At 37.0% G+C, this 21,043-nt stretch overlaps 2 protein-coding genes and 2 long non-coding RNA genes across 7 annotated transcripts in view; 2 read left to right on the forward strand and 2 right to left on the reverse strand.

Annotated features, from left to right (window-relative positions):
* Nucleotides 1-21,043, reverse strand: part of LOC106665019 (tyrosine-protein phosphatase non-receptor type 13-like) — a 326,390-nt gene that overhangs the window by 259,927 nt on the left and 45,420 nt on the right. The window lies entirely within an intron of this gene.
* On the reverse strand, nucleotides 8,920-20,785 carry LOC106665020. Of its 2 annotated transcripts, XM_024230376.1 has the most exons (3): nucleotides 20,660-20,785; nucleotides 18,852-19,516; nucleotides 8,920-10,159 (listed from the first exon to the last, which is right to left on the reverse strand). In XM_024230376.1, exons 1-3 carry the CDS (start codon nucleotides 20,765-20,767, stop codon nucleotides 9,079-9,081), a joined length of 1,854 nt encoding a protein of 617 aa, XP_024086144.1. In that variant the 5' UTR covers nucleotides 20,768-20,785; the 3' UTR covers nucleotides 8,920-9,078. The 2 variants fall into 2 exon arrangements, with proteins under 2 accessions (XP_024086144.1, XP_024086145.1); XM_024230377.1 differs by lacking the exon at nucleotides 20,660-20,785 and having other exon boundaries at nucleotides 8,922-10,159; nucleotides 18,852-19,520.
* LOC112128353 lies at nucleotides 17,731-20,808 on the forward strand. Its single transcript, XR_002910954.1, has 4 exons — nucleotides 17,731-18,896; nucleotides 18,992-19,186; nucleotides 19,392-19,506; nucleotides 20,720-20,808. It is a non-coding gene; the product is annotated as an uncharacterized LOC112128353 (long non-coding RNA).
* Nucleotides 19,957-20,682, forward strand: LOC106665021. The gene is made up of 2 exons (XR_001340264.1): nucleotides 19,957-20,038; nucleotides 20,134-20,682. It is a non-coding gene; the product is annotated as an uncharacterized LOC106665021 (long non-coding RNA).

A 21,043-nucleotide genomic window follows, 5' to 3' on the forward strand; every position in this document is an offset into this window, starting at 1 on the left:
TTCAATCCCAGTGTAACAGGGGCTGAACCTTGGAATATTTCTGTTACCCCGTAGTACAGATGGTTATGCACCCTGTCCCGTCTATGCAGACAGGATCTGGTACCCTACCCTCGTGTGCCTCTGATAAGGCACCCGCCGCCTCATGCCGACCCGGGGCCAACACGAGTACAGCTTGTGCTTTAGAGAGGTTGCCACGCCATCAGGGCTGCACCATTATTTTGCGCTCGGACACCCCCTTGTAGACAAGGGTTGAGAGGGGTCACAGGGAACAAATGAAGGGACCTGGAGTGCGAGAGGGATGTGGATGAAGACAAGAGGTATACCTTTCATGGGCCTCGAGCCTTAACCACATTGTACCACCAGTTGTTGTCGGAGTCCCCGAAGACTGCCGAGTACTCTGGGTTAGTGTGAACGAATGTGGAATGTAATTTATTAGCGTTATCTTCTACTTATCCCCAATCACGCCGAGGAATATCGAGTAAAGAGTTGTTTATTTTTCCTTTTGTATTAACTTCCGACATCGTACAATTTAACATAAAACAAAATCAAACCTAACATTTATTTTTGGTCCTACCAGTCGCTACGCGCAGCATTGCGGAAAAATGAACGTTTAACATGCTAAGACAAGAAGGCGACGTTCACGATCTTACTGCACATTTCTCTAGAGTTGTGTGATCGAAGTCTAGGGTGTGAATATAAATTATTAGCTTGAATGGAGGGGTATATCTTCAACTAAACGAGGAATATCGAGTGCTGACTACTGCTAACGGCATGCTAACCAGGCTATTATGTTTGTATCTGTGTTTTTAAGTATTTGTTATTTGTGTTATTCTAAACACAATTGAAAAGTGTAGTAATGTTAGCAAGAGGATAAAGAAACAAGACAGTTGGTTATCGTTATATCGTACATCTTATCTTGGCTGGAGGAAAAAAAATAAGTTTGAAACGCGAGAAACAGTACAAAAGAAAAGCTAAGAAAGAGAGGGGCTGGCGATAACCAATGCAGTTTACCCTAAAGTTCTTTCAACTTCGTTTAAACCTTACTCGCAAAACCAGAACAATTCGTTTTTCTTATAAATGCAATGAAATTAGCATGTTTTATAAATTAAAAAAAAATTAAATATGGACAACGAACTTGAAGACCTGCAAGAAATAAGTCTTCCAAAGCATGAATAAACAACATTATTCAAATATATTTTAACACGAGAATTGTAATGGGAAAAATTGAAAATAAAATTTTATGCAAACAAGAATATCTGGGTTTAACTCAGCTGTCTAGCAACGGCCACAAAGCAAAGAAGCGAATGAAGAAAGTAGCATTTGTTTAAAATTTACAAGTCATTTAAGCTCAAGGAAGCGTAAAATAGGTTATTTATTGCAAGGAGGAGGTCGGATGGGTGAGTCAAGGTGAAATACTCGCATAGTTTACTTAAACCTTAAACCAAATTTAAACCCTTCGAGTGACAATTTATCCGATTTAATTGCTACTCTTGCTCTTGCTAAAGAAAGGAAACAGAATGAGCTTTCAAACAGGGAAGAAATTGTTTTTTTATGACTCTAGACATATACACGACATAAAACTTTCATTCACCCCGGTATTACAAAGCCGGGCATATTAACTATTAAGCTAGAAAAGGAGGCGTAAAATGAAATTAAGACTGTTTCCACTTGTATTGAAGAAAAAACAAATTTGAGAGAAAACGTTTACTCAAGATTGAAATTTTAAATATCCTTGGGTAGAAAATCCTTAAACATTTCATTAACAAACACTTATTATTTACGAAGTGGTAAATAATAAGATATATTTGATTTATATTGCCTTATATTGAGGATGGGTATAATCTACAGTTCCATCGGTCCTCTCACGCTACACATTCACCCCCAATAAATGCAGTCACTCGCAACACACGTTTGGGACTTCGACAATCAGTACTATATACAAAAAATGCTTCCTCCGAGAATCGCAACAGGGGAACAAGATGCTCCCTCCCATGCTCATGCTTAATTTTCACTTCGGATGTCATTCCTATACGCTCTCTATATGAAGGCTCCTATACTAGGAGGGATACATCAAGCATCCTGTTTCTGCCAACCTGACACTTATGCGGGCTTTGGGTCTAAAGTTTTTTAAATCATGTTTTTTCCTGCATTTTTAGCGTCAGAGGGCAGGATATTGGTAGTTAAATCCACTAAAATCAACTCCTAATAATTGGGATTGAAGTTATAATCTATCATTATTACTATTAATCATAAATATTGCTAATCGTTAAATCTTTATTTTTACTAACACACTCTTCATTAGCGCGTTAACGTTCATTAAGGAAGGGAAGCCAACCGTCAGTTACGTTATGAAGCTAAAAAAAATTTTACAACGTTCTTTTTTTTAATAAATTGTTGTTAAATTCGGTTTGTAAACGAATTGTTTAAGACATATTGTGTTAAATTTTTAACTTATTATACATGTAAAGTGTTTGTAGATAAATCAAAATAAAATAGGAAATTTTAGTTCTCTCAGACCGTTTCTTAGCGCGTCCTTTCGTAAAGCGTTTTTTTGGAATTGCAAGATTATTAAACACATTTATCAATTAAAAAAATATTTTTGAACTGCTTACATGCAGTTTATTATATTCAACACTAAACAGAAAATTTCTAATAGAAAAAGTAAAACATTACACCCTGTTAACTCTGTTAAGTCATGTTACATCGAGAAAAATGATGACGTAGATTTGTAAGAATCGGCTAGTCAACATTGCTAGATCTAACAGGCCAGAGCCAATGTTAGATGTTAGCTCGAAAATGGAGTAACATTGCTATCCGTTAGGGCGTAGGTAGCCAACATGGCAGCCATGAATTTAACAGCTGTTGTTGGTTTACACGTATTTTTATTCTTAAATACGCATTGATTAAATCAGACCAACACATTTCTTTTGTTAATTTCTGACCTGTCCTTACACTCTCATTCATAATAGATACACCCCATCCTATAAAGTTGTAGGCTGTTAGACTTTAGGATACAAGTTAGGTTTGTCGGCATCAATTGAAGCGTGTCATTTGTTAGAACTTTTCGAGTGCAGGGATAGCATTTTGAATGAAAGAGTTGTGTATTTTTTTTTTTAATTAAAAAAAAAAAGCAAAAAAAAAACAGAATATTTGAAAGACATTATTTTCGCCAACTAACGAACGACACAAAAGAATAAATTAAGTGAAATTAAATCTTCTGTCAAGTTGCCAATATTTTTTGGAAAAATAGCAAATATTTAAACCTAATAAATATAAAAATCATCAAGAACTTTATAACCCGACATTATTGTTTAAAATACCTATTTCATATGGAGGGGAAAACAAAGAAAAATCATCAGTGACACGACCACACAAAGATCACGAGAATATATATATTTTATATAACACAACGTTATGTCTTTTAGGTGAATTAGATAGTTTAAATACTGGCACGAAAGGAATGATCGTAAAAATTAAAAGAACATAAATTATGAAAAGAAGTATCACCGGTTTTCACCACGGAGGTGCACGATCCGACGCAAAATGTATACGGTTTCACTCTCGAGTTTAGGAAGTCATACTCATTAATTTAATTCACGGGGTTTCGTGTCTAATTAAAGGCATTTGCTTATAAAACAGACTGTTTAGACATTTTACGGCGTTTTAATTGCTTGGCAAGATTTCTTTCCGCGTTCCACACTAATTAGTGCTCGACATTTTACCCTTACCAGGTAAAATTTACCTTCTTTAAAGTGTGTACGGAGTGGGAACAGTTAAATTGAAATTTTCCTGAAAAACCAGGCGAAAAGTGAAATCAGTTTAGTTTGTCGTTATAAACAATTAAGCATTATCCTTTAATTTCGTCTCTTTGATTGTGATTTTTCTCCTTGCGTTGTCCGATGGATATGGACGCGAAACTCGGGCAAAATTTCGTAAATCAATCGGAAAAAGCGACAAAGTTTTTAATAACTTTGGGCCCGCAGTCGTTCGGCGTGGGAATTGCTTTTCGGCCAGCCTCAAAATTTCATTTGTCAAAGTAATTTCCAGTTATAAACTCAATTTGACTGTTTTCTTTATTTTGTGAAATAGTCCGAACTCTACCATCTCATGCTAATTGTGCCGAGGGCTAACTTTTTAAAAACCTTATTATAAATAATATCCATCTCTCAAATTTCTGTGTAATGTAAAATTCGGCTAAATTCTTATGCTTGAGATTTATCAACAAAGTATTTAAAACTCTGGATGAAGGTATGGTCTTGAAGAAGAAGAAAGCAAATTTAGTTGCTAATGACAAGCTTTCGACCTATTTTAAGATCATCATCAGGTCCTATATAAATTTCACATTATGAAAAACATCCTGATGATGACCTTAAAATAGGCCGAAAGCACGGCAATCGCAACTAAATTTGCTTTCTGTTCGTAAGTGAAAAAATAACCGATACTTCTAGTACTGAAACAACGAGCTATGCCCTGTTTTACCGTTGGTCAACGATTTCCAAATAATTATTTGGTAAACACAAACATATTGTAATTTATTACAAAAAACATGACTGAAATAACATATTTAGAAAAGTTATTCAAAACAGCTTTATTAAATAGAAGGTTGGCAACAGCTCGAAACTGGTCATTTAAAAAACTACTTGATTTTTTCCCCACCAACTTTATTAAACATAATTTTAATGTTTAATGTTTATTTATATACAATAATATAACAACGTAGTATAGCAGTAAGAGTGTAGGTATTTTTGAGAAAATGATCTGCATAATCTCAAATAAAAAAAAATTAAAAAATTGTTACGATTTGAAGGCGAAAGGGAGAATTAAGTATTTATATATTCATACAGTACAGTTAATATATAATTAATAAAAAAATAATAAATTCCTGCCTAAACGTAAAGAATATATACATTTATAGATGGAGTTATGATACAGTTCAACTACTTGTTTGCCACCGACTAATGACATGTATATAAGAAATTAATTTTTTTGTTTTCGGTTTTTAGTTGAGATAAAAAAGACATTGTCCGAGTGGGTCGAAGTCATGTTAGCCCAAGTGGTCGAGCAGCGGCGTATCTAGCCGAAGGCCGTGGGTTCGAATCCCGCTCGTGCCATTGACTTTTTTATCACAACTAAAAACCTTAATTAATTGAAAGTTTTAAATTCATTACTACTCAAAATATACTTAAAAAGCCAAGGCATAATAATTGGAATAAATTCGATTTTTGGTTAACGACCATTTTGTAGAAGTGGATTAAAAGTGATATTTTGTCAAACCATTTGGGACCGGTGAAAAAAAAGCAGTTTTTCATTAAGGTGGATTTAGGTTGAGGAAGTTTACAGAATAATGAAAATTGTAACTAATTTTTTTTCTTTTCTAATTTGGCAATCGAATTTCTTCCTCTGCGAATAAAACTAAGTGTTCAAAATACTAAAATATAAAGTAAGTGTAATATTCTGCATTTTACAAACAGTGTTAACGTTTGACCATTTCCACTCCAGTATAAACTAGAATTGAGAAATACCGCTCTTTTTAGCCATCGGATCAAAACCGCTCAATCAATGAAATGAATGAGCTCTTTTTTGTGGCGGAATGGCTGGATGGTCAAACAACTCGTCAAGTTACTTGGTAGTGGTAAAGACGACACTCACAATTGATCGGCCATCGATGAAGGGTTGTTATAAGAGTTGTGGAGACGTAAGAGACACGTTCTTTTTTCAGAGCCGTTTGTCGCTCGCTCAGTAAAGTGAGTTAATTGATCAGCTCGTGAGGTGAGCTCAAAATCTAAACGAAGGGTTCGAATATTTTTTTTTTATTGACTGCAATGGATTGGGTCCACGAACATACAATGCCGTATTGAATGTATAATTGCATAGCTGCTAAATTATACATATGGTTAATTATATACTAGTTTTAATGCGCAAAAAAATGGATTTCTCTTAAGCCACTTTTAAATTGTTTTCTTACTTTATTGACACGTTGGCACCATTTCAGATGGTCATCTATTGTCACACCAAGATATTTTATTTTATCTTTTTGTATCTCAAAAAATTTCAAACAATTAAAGGACTCATTAGAGCAACGCAATATAATTTCGGTTCCTCTTCGTGGAAGACTTTAATTAGTAAAATAAATTGGAATTTTTTCTAAGCTGATCTATTAAATGAAAAATCATTTATCATCTGCCTCTCTACATCTATACATATATCAGCGGAATATTCAACAAACAAGTCATCCTGTAAGGATTGTAAAAGGTGAAAAACAAATCGTCGGTGTATAATAAATAAGATAGGACCCAGGTCAAACCGTTGAGATACTCCATGTTCAATGAACCAATTAGCACTTATGTGGTTCTTATTCTTACACATTAGCTTCGCTTAGTAAAATAAGATTGACACCACGGCAAGGAGAGTATTTTGAGATCTATCGTATCAAATGCCTTGGTTATGTCTAAAATTAAACCCCTGTCAGCTACTTGAGCATGGCAGCGAGTATTTCTGGATTCTTGGAGGAATCGGGATTTACTATTGTATATATTAATAATAGCTGTGCACTTAGTTTGTGTTGAGAGTGAATGTATTTAATAGCGTGAATGTGTGAAGTGAGAGGACTGCTGGTCGGATATCGAGTACCCAATCGACCCTCACTTAGGAAATTTATATAATAGGTGTAAAGGGTGATGGAGGAATATCGAGTACTCCACCACTAATGTAATGTATGTATTTGAGAATGATATGAGTACGAATGGTATTGGAACTGCTGTTGGGTGTTGAAATAACCTAGCTGTCGCAGCACCCCCCACCTAGGACCAACTTTCTAAGCTGGATGGAAAGACTGAGGTCACCCCCGAATGCCAACACCCGGGCTGGGTGATTCTCCTGCTGGTAATGTATTGTAAATAGCAAAGGCAGGAATTGCCAGTGGGCTACAGGAAGCGAATAGGCTCAAGTCGGGACATGTTTGCATGTAGGTATGTACATGTGTGAATTTGAGCCTACATAATTCCATATCCAAATCCTTCTGTCAGAGTGTGTGGTGTTTAGTGACCGTTAGTTAGTTAATGATTATTTCGAGATCGTGAGATGAGGTCTGGCGTGACGTATGTTTTAGAAAAACATTTTCTTTATCGAGCCAACGTTGAGGCCTGAAGATGATCTCAATAAAGATCGAAACATTGGCCCAGTGAAGAAAATGTTTTTCTAAAACCTACGTCAAACCAGACCCAAATCTCCTCTATCTCCAAATAATCACTTTCTGTCATCATTGATATCGTAGTACACTAGCTGAAGAAACGAACAAGTGTATTTTCTGTGTGTTTGTGATTTTTCCGTTAATCTCAACTAATGTAATTATGAAACAGTCAATTTATATATTGTTTATTTATGTACAAGGAAAATAGTTTCTAAAGTAGTTTGTATAAACTAGTAGAAGGAGTTGGTATATGCAAGTGATCTTGGCATATCCTATACTGTAATCGGGCAAATATCTTTTATCTTGGAAAAGACTTCTCACTAAATTGGAATTAAATTATCTGACAAAACGTTAATCACAGTGGGAAACTTTAGCAATCTAACCCTTGTAACGGTAAGTTGCGAACCATAACCAAAGGAACTTTGGAATTAACGCGAGACAAACGAACGTAAAACGAATACGGGATTTCGTCAGCGGCTTGAAAATTGTTTGCAGCGTTGGAATAGCTATCTTATCTGGCAAAAGCTTTGTTTGATTGATTTCGCCCTGCTCGGCCCAATTACTAAAGAATCAATTCCAGAGATATAAACAGGAAAAAACAGGTTATTCTCCGTACACGAATACCAGGCTGAGGCGACACCAAGAATTGTGGTAGACACACGAGGAATTGGAAAAATTTAGTGGTAGTTTAACCTATGTACTATCAAAATAAACTAGTTCTCAATACAGCCATCGTACAATGGGTTCGTTTCACTCTGAAAGCTGGTTCCGTTTGAATGACCTATACCGAAACAAAAAGTCCGTTAGTATTCCAAAAAATTCAGATTGTTATATATGCTCAAATGGCTTATCGTTTGTCAACCTTAACGTACGTCCTTCACTATGTCTTCTATTTTTTCGTTAGGGCGTAGGTAACCAACAATTTAACAGCTGTTTTTTGTTAACACGTTATTCTTAAATAGCACTAATTAAATCGTGCCAATACATTTATTTTGTTAATTTCAGACCTGTCCTAATACTCTCATTCATAAAAGAAACATCCCATATCCTATAAAGTAGTAGGCTGTTAGACGTTAGGATACAAGTTAGGTATGTCTGCACGAATTGAAGCGTTTCATTTGTTAGTACTTTTCGAGAGAATTTTGAATGAAAAAGTTGATTAATATTCCCATTTTATTAACTTTTGGCATCTTACAATTTAACAGAAAACCATACCATAACATGTATGTTGTACACGTATGACAACGCGGGAAATTGCGGAAGAGCTCGACCGTTGTGGGAAGAACTTATCAAGGAACAGTACATAATCACAACTTCAAAGAACTAAGTCTGCAAAAAATTAAATATGATCCCAAATGACATACGCGGTTTTGGGGACGGCAGCAGTATATAGATCTTTGTACCATTACTCAGTGGTGAATGGATTGTAGTGAGTGAATGTCATTTATTTCCACCAATCAGAGGGCTTATTCACAATTACCCCGTGGAATATCGGGTACTTTGGGGATACATGAATGAATGGTTGAATATAATTTATTAGGGTGAATGAAAAGGCTCATCTCCAATTACCTAGAGGAATATCGAGTATTCTGGGATAGATTGAATTTTAACTGTGTGTATTTCATTATGTTTTGTTTATTATGTTTTGTAGGTAGGTTAGGATTTACGCATTTAATAAAGTGAATTTTTTTTATAAAGCATTTATTTGTCTTAAATTTCATGTCCTACTGGTGTTGTTAACTATCATTTTACAATTATGAACTCAATAAAAAATATATTTATAAGGACAAATACAATCGTTGATTTTTATTGTTTTCATTATGCAGCTGGTGAAGAGTTAAATCAAACGCATGGCATGTGATGTATTTTGTTTACACATGCTTAGTCAGTTAAACAATAAAGTACACATTTAAGATGTAAATGAAAACAAAAATGCTGGCGTAAACCGTAATCAGTTTAGAGTAACTGAAAAAGTGCTTCATCTTGGTATAGTAGGTTAAGAAGGAGAGGCCGAGCAATTGGATGACAGAGAGAATCGTGAAAATTCCCCCTCGAAGTTTTGGCGGCGATTGTTCAAACATGAAAGTGAAATAAGCCACCGAAGACAAGACCTGGGCGACATTCGACAAGAAAACCTGCAAAATAAGATAATAATACTGGAGCGTCACAGGTCCTTCCAACAGGAACACGTTTCCGGTCAAAACTTCAGACTCGTTGTCGTAGATGAAAACTACGTAAAGCATAGCTCCATTGATAACAACGTTATTTACCTCTGAGGAGGTTTTGTTGCCTTCTTTTATTTCCAGAGTATAAGTTCCCGCGTTGATCTCGTGCTGTATTCCTCTTTCAATACGGAAGGCGGTGTTTTTCAGTGTCTTCGTTTCGATAAAGTTCAAGCTAGGACTTTCCTTGAGAGACGTTAACCCGTGAATTACGAAGAAAGAAGAAACACTATTATTTATTTCCCCAGCCGGAAATAGTGTTGGATCGTAATCCCCGTTCTGAAATAAACCGTTTTTCGTAATAATGACAGATATGGATTTTCTTGCTTTCACGGATACCGGATATGTCCTGGACGATTCAGTGGTGTTCCTTTTTTCTGTTATTGTTACCCAAAGTTTTGCAGACTTCCCAACAGGAACTCCAGTCTCAAGGGCATATTCGAAAGGTTCTACTTCGGTATCATTTATAAAGCCGGCGATATTGATGGTGCAGGAATAGGGCAACGTGTTGAATATCCTTAAATTGGACGTGTACTCTTCCGGCATAAAATGCAGTTCATCTTCCAACTGTATCTGTACGACCAGTGAACACATAACTACGAGGGTTAACGCGAGGTACCCAGTAAGATATATGTGAAGATTGGAAAAGTTACGTTTTCGCAAGATAGGATAGACTATAAATTCATTCAATGGAAAAAGAATGATATCAAAAATCGCGGAATACCATTGAAGGTCCATATCCGCCCACCAATGCGTTCGATTTCTAGAAGANAAAGGAATCCCTTAGTCCCGTCTACATGTAAATACCAGGTGTTTTATTACATTAATTCTTTAGAGGGTTTTCTGCAGTTCTCAACTGAAGTAAAGTATTTTAGAGTTTTGCACAGCCTTTTATAAACAAAAATATGAAGGGGCAATGTCAGGAGAACAGGGTTGGTAAGGTCATCCCTGCTAGACTACAACAATTTCTGGTGCATCTCTGGTAGAATTCCTTTTGCGATTAGCCAATGGTTTTGGTCCATTCCTGACTTCGAATCCGTGCAAGAGGTATTAGAATTTATATATGTATATGTCGGAAGTCGCCTGAGATGCGCAGGCGTGTAGAACGAGTTGAGTTGAGATTTGGTTGTAAAAATAAATAGACGTTTATCGTGTGTGCTGTGTCGAAATAATTTTATTTAGTTCAAATTATTTACATTTGTTTATTTTTGTTGCTTGTAATCAATAAAATTCATAAGTTATTTCGAGTACATTTCCAAAGCCACTAACTTAACCAATTTTCCTTCAAAATTGGGGGCCGCTCGCTTGCTAGGAGGAGGTCAGTTGGTTGTCGGATTTGAAAATTCGAGTAAACAAAAGTGACGCATATAAAGAAAAGAAGAGACGATATAATAATACAATACAGGACTGCGGGAAGTAAAAATGCCTAAAAAATCAAGACAAAAGTCTCTCGGATTTGACGATTTTGGAGCAGGTGTGATGGCATGGATGACGATGTGGGTAAAAAATCCCTATGCTTTTCGATGAGAGATTTAAAGATTTGACAGTTTCATTTTCCGACGATGATGCGTTTTTTATTGTAAAATGGATCAAACAAACTGAAGAGATTGCGATTCTTATGAAGTGGACGGTTCTGTAGACGCTCATATTCGCCAAAAGATCCTTAAAAGTGACAGCTTTTTTCTTTATCAGATGTGAGGCAGGTTTTAATAGTTGGAAAACGCTCAAAACAAGACTGTTAGACGAGTTTGAGCCGAAAATTTCAGCTGCGGTGATCCACCGAATTCTTTCGAATACGAAGCAAAAGCCTAATGAGAAGGTTAAAGCGTTCTATTTTCGACTAAAAGAAATTTCTGAGCAAGGAGATGTCCTTGTATAGCAGGCATCAGTGACCATTGGCGAAATAAAAGTATTTTATATGGAGCTTCAGATTTAGCGGACTTTAAGAAAAAACTGGACATGTACGAAAAGTTGAGGCAGAATTTGGAAAATCGGAAGGCTAATTGGCAGAAATAAGACGTGGGAGCAGGTGAAGATATTTCAGCTGAATTTAATAAGACACCCGGTAAATCGGCTACCGAAAAACCGTTTCGATGCTACAATTGTAGATCATAAATCGAAAGACTGCACATTCCGCGAAAGAGGACCCAAGTGCTTTCAGTGAGGAAATTTTGGACATCAAGCAGTGGCCTGTAGGTCGGCAGAACATCCGGCATCGAAGAAAAAGTGCTTGTTTACGACTTTCGGCGATAAAGGAAAACAGAGGATTGAAAAACCTAAAAAATTCCGCGCCATTCAGGACGATTCTGCGCATCATGCTTGCACACTGTCACCTGCTGCCGAAAGTATTTTCCTTCCAAAATCAAAACATCAATGGATGACGAATGTTGCCGCATTGCTGTCAATATTGCTGGTGAGTGCTTTATTTCATTAATTGGCACTGGTTCGGAAGTAAATATGAGACCGTATATGCTGCTCTCGGGAAGCCATTGTTCTATTGATATCCAAGGACTTAGCGGATTTTCGGTTGTAACGCGCGTTCCTTTTCATGTGATATTGCAATAAAGGACGAAATGTTTCGTAAATTTTCCGACGTCAGATTCTGTAATCGATGATTCTGTATTGAATTTGCTTGGGCGAGAATTTTTTAAATACGCGGAGATTATTGTTAAAAATAATGTAGGAGAATAAATTTGAATGTTGCGCCAAGGTGACGTCAGACAGTGACGTACTTGAATCCGTTGGTCAGTTTTAGAGAGGTTATAATATGTGTATATACTTATGTATTGAAAATAAACAGAGTGTGTTAAAACGAAAAAGTCTTTACGGTTTTTATCTGATCCAATCCTGAAAAAGGGCCTACAATAATAAGATTATTTTTGTGCCAGAATAAAAAATTCCCCAAGTATTTTCAATTAATACGCAAATTCAAGAACTAGACGTTCGTATACCAAATGGAAATCATTCGTCGAAGAACTAAACGATAGTTACAAGCCGGATAAAATCAAATATGGTGTCGTTAAAATGAGAACAATTTTATCCGATGAGAATCCTGTTTTTTACATCCTCGACGTGTTTCAAGAGCAGAAATGGCAGATGTTAATGCTCAAATTGTTGAATGGTTAGACAACAATATTATAGAACTTAGTGATTCGGAATTTGCAAGCCCATCGTGCTGGATCCTAAAAAGGATGGTTCAAGAGGAATTTGTGTCGATTTCCGACATCTCAACAAAAAATATTTAAAGACCGACACCCTATGCCCCTCATCGACGATCAGTTAGGCCAGTTACGGGGAGCTACCATTTTTAGCTCGATTGATCTGAAAAACAGATTTTTTCATGTACCAGTAGACGATAAGCTGCAAATACACAGCGATCGTTTCCCCAGCTGGACATTATCAACTTTTATGAGCACCGTTTGGATTGTGTAATTCTCCTGCTGTTTTTGTGAGTTATGTGACTAACGTTTTTCAAGTCTTGATTTACAAAAAAGTTGTGATGATGTATTTTGATGATATTATCATTCCTGGAAGAGGTGATACTGAAGCGGCGAAAAATTTAGAAATTGTAATTCCTGTTTGTTCTGAATAGGGTTTGGACGTTAATTGGAAGAAGAGCCAATTTTTTAAAACATTTATTGAATATTTAGGACATTTAGAAAAAAACAACACTGTTCGACCGTCTGATATAAAACTTTGAAGTTATTTTTGGGCCTTACTGGCTATTTTAGAAAATTTATTAAGTATTATGCAAAAATTGCTTTACCCTTGACGAAACTTTTAAAGGGCAACCCTAAAGGACCAGTGACGTTGAATTCGGATCAACGAGTAACTTTCAACCTCTTAAGACAGAAACTGTGCAAAGCACCTGTTTTCGTTCTTTATGACCTACTGTCTGAAACCGAACTTCATACGGGCGCAAGTAAGGATGGTAAAGAGCGATTCTTTTACAAAACGACGAGAAGAGAGGAAGTTTTCATCCTGTTTACTTCATGAGTAAAAAGACAAAAGAAATACTAAATTTTTAATTTTTAATTAAAAAAAAAAGGTTTTAATCGGTATTATTCATTTTTATTTTCAAAAAAATAGAAAAAAGGTGTTTATTTGTATTTTTTTTGCTGTAGTTTATTTTTTATTTCTTCTCACAAGGTCTAAAACAACTGTCCTGATTCCACCATTCAATTATAAGGCCTTAGCCGTGATCGAAGCTGTTAAGAAGTTCCGGAGTATATTTAGTTGGTATTCCATTCAAAATTGTGACTGACTGTGCTGCTTTTCAGCCAGTAAAAAGTACTTATCTCCAAAAGTTGCCAGTTGGGCAATGATTTTAGATGGATTTACTTATACTATTGAACATCGTACTGGTAACAAATTGAAACATTGTTGTTGAGAGTTAAGTAGTCACCCAACTGCTTTACCAATTTCGTGTGGTTTCCTAGATCGTTTTGCGAAATGCTCAAAGAATGAATAAACATATCCTTGTGATTATGAAAATTTTGGAGACATCGCAATTTGACGATTATGTTAAGGAAAATGGCCTTTTGTACAAACTGCACGATGATGAGAAACGTTTGGTGGTGACAAAACAAATGAATACTGAAATCATTCTTAACGCGCATGAGCGAGGACATTTTGGAGTGACAAAAACTGTTAATTTATTTGAAAAGGAATATATTATTGAAAACATAGAGCATGAGTAGGCTACTTCTTAAAATATTGTGTACGCTGTATCTTGTCGGAACGGAAACGTGAAAAACAGGAAGGATTTTTCAACCCCATCGAGAAAGGCAACGCACCGTTTTACGCATATCATTTGGATCATCTTGGACCAATTTTTACTTACAGTTATAGACGGATTTACAAAGTTTTGTTGGATGTATCCCTGCAAGTCGACATCAACTAAAGAAGTTCTTAAGAAGCTGTATGTACTACATGCGACGCTACCCAATGCTACCCGACGCAAATCCAAACTCCGATTTTCCATAAGGCTGTATTACCCCCGTGCACATCTGCCCGATGCTACGCAACGCTACCATACTCAACGCACAGCGATCCCCACTGTCCAAATCGAGTAACATCGAGTACAGTCGAAGACATAAAAACCGGACACTCATATTTTTATTGAAACTACATGTATTATTGTCACTACATTATTTACAAAATACTTATTTTAATATAAACCAAATTAACCGAGATCAAAAATCGTAAGTTTTTAATTTCAAAAAAATTATTTTTAATGGTTTGGTAGAAAATTGATCAAAACACCGGAATACCATTTTTTGATATAATGAATTTAACTAACAATTTATCACACGGTTTTGCTCATAAAATTACACCATTTTCGTCGAGTAGCGTAAGTTGAGGACACTCATATGTTTTGTAGTTTATTTCAAATGTATGCAATTTTGTCGTTATATTAATTACAACATTCTTATTTTAATATAAATCAAATTAAACGAAATCAAAAATTCATGAGTTTTTATAAAATTTATTTAATTATAATAATTGGGTAGAAAATTGATCAAAACACCGGAATAACTTTATTTAAAAACAAATAAATTCACCCAACAATTTATTACGTGGTTATGCTCAAAATACTGCATTAAGAACAAAAGAGGCATTGCGATTGTGATAGTTATTCCTGATACACGTTGTGTGATTTTTTTTTTTTAATAATTTAAAGGCTGAAACCTTATTGGTCATTAAGCCTTGAGTCTGTGCAAGTTAACGGCGCAGCCCGGCCCCCTCAGAGCGAGGCCCCCGCAGACCCCGGCGCAGTGGCAGCCCCAGGCCTAGAAAGAACGGAACCCCTTAATATTGCGCGCAGGACTTTTATGGTGACTAGACCCGACCCCTCCTCTAAGCTCGCTGGAGATCCCTTGACCTCAGAGTCCGGGGAGGCACCCCTCAATCCAGCCCAAGACCGACCAGCACCCGAGGCCCCGCACGGGGGTCGCCAGAAGTCAGCCGCACCACACCGCCAACATGGGGAACCAGCAAAGGAAACAAGAGTTGAGGGGATGGGATATCAGATTTTATCAATTAGTTGGATGTCTGTTAAGAAGTTAAAAATTTTGTTTATTGATGTTGAGTTGTTGCTTAGTATGGATTGGAGGTCTTTGGGAATCTGATGGAGGGATCTTTTAGAAGTGTATAAAGGACAATCTATTAGGATGTGGGATATTGTGATGGTAGTTTTACAGAGCGGACATATATGTTTAGGAGTTCTTTCAAGTAGGAATCTATGGGTGAGTCGAGAGTGGCCAATTCGAAGCCGGGTTAGGAGGGTTTCTTCTTTTCGGGAGGGTCTGGAAGAGGATTCCCATTTCTTTACATCTTTCTTTATTGCGAGGAGCTTGTTTCCTGTGCAGGCACCCCACTCACACTTCCATGCCCCCCAGATGAGCCGCCTAAAGTGACAGCAGAGGTCACTGAAGGGGACCCCTCCGTGAGGAATACCACTCAAGACTGCCTCTCTCGCCATACGCACCGCCTTCTCATTTTCAGTTATTCCAGCGTGGCCTGGGATCCATTTGAATAATACTTCGACACCTATGTCTTTATATTGTTTTAACTTTGCAAGAATATTATAGATGTCTGGGTTTAGGGAGAATGTGTTTTTTAGTGTGGCGAGTGCTGAAAGAGAGTCAGAACAGATAATTAGGGTGGTACGGGACACATTAATGATATTAATTGCTTTGAGAATGGCTAGGAGTTCAGCAGTATAACTAGAGCAATGGTGATGTAGGCAGAAACGATATACTTGTGTGATTGTACGTAGGGTGTGCTTGACGCGCACAGATGTGCACACCCTACCAAAACGTGGCAAGGCGTCGGGTAGCTTCGCATAGCGTTGCATCGGGTAAATGTGTTCCCCGCTTAAGATGTGTCGGCTGTAACAACAGTTATTCCGGAGCAGCATTAAGTCCTTCACTAAACAAGAATAATACTGACCTACTAGAAGTGTGCTATTTTTCCTGATAAATACTTTCACCGATGCTATAAAGCTGAATACAGAACTATTATATTAAGCCAAATCTATTTTTATTGGAAAAAAGTATAGCTTTGGAATCTAATAGCTTCCGGAGAAACTACATTGACGAAACTACTATTTCCCATGTTTAACACTTATTTTAAAAAGTAGTTATATAATTTTAGAGTATGTAAAATATTTTATCTGTTTTTAACATCAAAAATATTGCCAGTCGTACGTGCTCCTCCTTGAAAGTATCTGATTAAATTTTTATAGCAATGTAATGGCAGATCATCAATAGGTAACTCCAGCTGACCGGTTGAAATGTTGATCTTCCAGGTACACGCCGGAGGTTGATGGAGCCTGGGTATGCTCTCGCTCTCTGCCATTCTTCACTACGGCGTAAACATTGGCCAAGAGCCAAGCATTGGTGACCAATACATTGGCCTACGTTTGCCCATAGTGGGGCCATGAGATCGGAAGGACACATTTGGTCACACTGGAATATCGGGTACTCTGAAGTGTTTGAATATAATTTATTAGTGTGAATGAAAAGGCTCATCTCCAATTACTTAAAGGAATATCGAGTATTCTAAGATAGATTGAATTTTAACTAGACTATTACGTTTTATTTATAATTTTTTGTATGTACGTTTGTTATTTGTGTTATTTTATTCACAAATGACGAGGCCAGGAGGTACAGAGAGAATAAGTAACAAAAGGAAAAAGAAAAGAAAGAGTCGGTTACCATTATATCATATTACATTATAAATTAGCCTGGATAAACATTAAAATAAATTAGAAGAATTAAAAGGATTAAAAGGCGAGAAAGACAGGAAAAGAATTGAAGGGTGGTGATGACCAATATCTTTTGCTTCGAAGTCCTGATGCCGGAGTAAAAATAAGCGAAAGTTTGCTGAAGAAGCTGGAGTGTTTTTCTTTTCTTTCCAATTGGCCCTATCAACAATTTTTCAATTCAACATTAATTTACGTATTAATGTTTCTAGGGTGTGCAATGCAACATCATAAAGTATTGTATGAATAGTGCTATTCGTTGATTTTTCATGTTTTAAGTCACTGTTAGGATTTACACATTATATTTTATTTCAACTAAAAACCTTAAATTGTAACATATTAATTGGTCAAGCGGACCACGAAATTAGTGACTTATATTTAATAAAGTGAATTTTTTTTATAAAGCATTTGTCTTAAATTTCATGTCCTACTGGTGTTGTTAACAATCACTTTACAATTACAAACTCAATAAAAAATATATTTATAAGGACAAATACATATGGCAGATTTGTATTGTTTCCTGTACTCAGCTGGTGAAGTGTTAAATAAAACGCATGGCATGTGATGTATTTTGTTTACACTGCTAAGTGAGTGAAACAATAAAGTACACATTTAGGAAGAAAATAACAACAAAAGTGCTGGCGTAAACCGTAATCAGTTTAGAGTAACTGAAAAAGTGCTTCATCTTGGTATAGTAGGTTAAGAAGGAGAGGCCGAGCAATTGGATGACAGAGAGAATCGTGAAATCCCCCCTCGAAGTTTTGGCGGCGATTGTTCAAACATGAAAGTGAAATAAGAAACCGAAGACAAGACGTGGGCGGCATTCCACAGGAAAACCTGCAAAATAAGATAATAATACTGGAGGGTCACAGGTCCTTCCAACAGGAACACGTTTCCGGTCAAAACTTCAGACTCGTTGTCGTAGATGAAAACTACGTAAAGCATAGCTCCATTGATAACAACGTTATTTACCTCTGAGGAGGTTTTGTTGCCTTCTTTTATTTCCAGAGTATAAGTTCCCGCGTTGATCTCGTGCTGTATTCCTCTTTCAATACGGAAGGCGGTGTTTTTCAGTGTCTTCGTTTCGATAAAGTTCAAGCTAGGACTTTCCTTGAGAGACGTTAACCCGTGAATTACGAAGAAAGAAGAAACACTATTATTTATTTCCCCAGCCGGAAATAGTGTTGGATCGTAATCCCCGTTCTGAAATAAACCGTTTTTCGTAATAATGACAGATATGGATTTTCTTGCTTTCACGGATACCGGATATGTCCTGGACGATTCAGTGGTGTTCCTTTTTTCTGTTATTGTTACCCAAAGTTTTGCAGACTTCCCAACAGGAACTCCAGTCTCAAGGGCATATTCGAAAGGTTCTACTTCGGTATCATTTATAAAGCCGGCGATATTGATGGTGCAGGAATAGGGCAACGTGTTGAATATCCTTAAATTGGACGTGTACTCTTCCGGCATAAAATGCAGTTCATCTTCCAACTGTATCTGTACGACCAGTGAACACATAACTACGAGGGTTAACGCGAGGTACCCAGTAAGATATATGTGAAGATTGGAAAAGTTACGTTTTCGCAAGATAGGATAGACTATAAATTCATTCAATGGAAAAAGAATGATATCAAAAATCGCGGAATACCATTGAAGGTCCATATCCGCCCACCAATGCGTTCGATTTCTAGAAGAGAATTCCGCCTGGTTGACGGTAGTAAGCATTAAAAACGCAATAGCATTACTCATGAAAACCCCTGGTATAAAATAGATCAGAGTTTTAAAAAACATATTCGTTTGCTCTTCCACCAGTTTGACGACGGCCGGAGACGTTTCATCAAGGTATTGAATCTCACCCTTATCCTCTTCGTTTTTGTCGGGCATGTTGGCTGTGCTATTGGAAAATGGACATAAGAAATCTATTATTTTCCTCCAAATGCCCGGCGAATTAGACTCCGATGGCGTTTCCGTGTCTGGAACCAGCTTATTCGATGAGGAAAACGGAGTGTAAGTGTGTACAACCAAAATACTTTCGAACATCACCTTGTAATGCCCTGACTTTTTAACGTTTTCTTGTTTCAAAATGCCTCGTTTGTTTTCCTTAAAAATTTTAATGTTATGAAGGGGTTGTCTTAACATGTTGAACAAATGGTTAATGCATAGCTCCCAAACTTTGAAAAGAATAATTTCATTTTTCATTTTTCTTTTCCAGGAAGATATGAAGACGAAATACGCGCTCACCGACAAGATAGCGAGGATGCTCATATGTAACGGATTCCCAAGGCCCGTTTCGAATAGAAGCTCGCACACGAATCTCATCAAAATCCGTATATACACCAAATAAAAAATATATCTGCCTACCTCTTGAGTCTGAGTTAGTATATCGAACTGTTATGGATTTTCTTGCTTTCAAGGATACCGGATATGTCCTGGAATCTTCAGAGGTGTTCGTTTTTTCCGTTACTGTTACCCAAACTTTTGTAGACTCCACAACATGAAATCGAGTCTCAAGGGTATAATCGAAAGGATGTACTTTGGTATTATTTATATAGCCGGCGATATTGATGGTGCACGAATAGGGCAACGTGTTGAATATCCTTAAATTGGACGTGTGCTCTTCTGGCATAAAATTCAGCCCGTCCTCCAACTGTATCTGTACGACCAGCGAAAACATAACTGCGAGGGTTAACGCAAGGTACCCACTAAGAAATATGTGAAGATTGGAAAAGTTACGTTTTCGCACGATAGGTAGACTATAAATTCATTCAATGGAAAAATATCGCGGAATACCATTGAAGGTCCATATCCGCCCACCAATGCGTTCGATTTCTAGAAGAGAATTCCGCCTGGTTGACGGTAGTAAACATTAAAAACGCAATAGCATTACTCATGAAAACCCCCGGTATAAAATAGATCAGAGTTTTAAAAAACGTATTCGTTTGCGCTTCCACAAGTTTGACGACGGCCGGAGACGTTTCATCAAAGTATTGAATCTTAGCCTTATTGACATCGTTTTTGTCGAGATTGCTGGCTGTGGTTTTGGAAAATGGACAAAAGAAATCTATTATTTTTCTGCAAATGCCCCGCGAATTAGACTCCGATGGCGTTACCGTCTCTGGAACCAGCTTATTCGATGAGGACGACGGAGTGTAAGTGTGTACAACCAAAATATTTTTGAACATCACCCTGTTATGCCCTGTCTTTTTAACGTTTTCTTGTTTCAAAATGCCTAGTTTATTTTCCGTAAAAATTGGCATTTTATGAAGAGGTTTTCTTGTGATGTTGAACAAATGGTTAATGCATAGCTCCCAAACTTTGGAAAGAATAATTTCATTCTTCAATTTACTTTTCAAGAACAATAAGAGGATGAAATACGCGCTCACCGACAAGATCGCGATGATGCTCATATGTAACGGATTCCCAAGACCCGTTTCGAATAGAAAGCTCGCACACGAATCTCATCAAAATCCGTATATACACCAAATAAAAAATATATCTGCCTACCTCTTGAGTCTGAGTTAGTATATCGAACTGTTCCAGTAAAAACATATTCCTGACCGCCGACACGGCGTAAGACAGGACCATCATCGATCTTGACAAATGCAGAAAGGAAACATGAGACCTCTCGTCGAGAATGGAGAGGAGCCAACATAACGAAGAGGCGAATACAGTCAAAACTTCCAAAAGGCAGACTGTCGACTTGCCCGTGTACGAGTCGGCCAAGCAGCCAAACACCAGAGCGAAAGGGCCGATAAAAAATAACACAGCGTTCGTTTCTTCAAATCGGGAAATGCTCAATATTGTAAAGGACAGTGCGATGCCGGTCGGTAAGCCTGTACACAATTTGGTCGACTCTATCGAATA

The sequence above is a fragment of the Cimex lectularius genome, unplaced genomic scaffold (genome assembly GCF_000648675.2).
Source record: "Cimex lectularius strain Harlan isolate CLEC.00 unplaced genomic scaffold, Clec_2.1 scaffold138, whole genome shotgun sequence".
Taxonomy (NCBI): Eukaryota; Metazoa; Arthropoda; class Insecta; order Hemiptera; family Cimicidae; genus Cimex; species Cimex lectularius.

Bases quoted from the DNA above. Each gene is read 5' to 3' on its own strand.
- LOC106665020 (XM_024230376.1), bottom strand. From the start codon at position 20,767: ATGATGGTCCTGTCTTACGCCGTGTCGGCGGTCAGGAATATGTTTTTA. The intron at 19,517-20,659 runs GTGTATATACGG...ATTTTTTATTTG, and splicing joins GCAGATATATTTTTTATTTG to GTGTATATACGGATTTTGAT. The intron at 10,160-18,851 runs GTGGGCGGATAT...TCGAACGCATTG, and splicing joins TCTAGAAATCGAACGCATTG to GTGGGCGGATATGGACCTTC.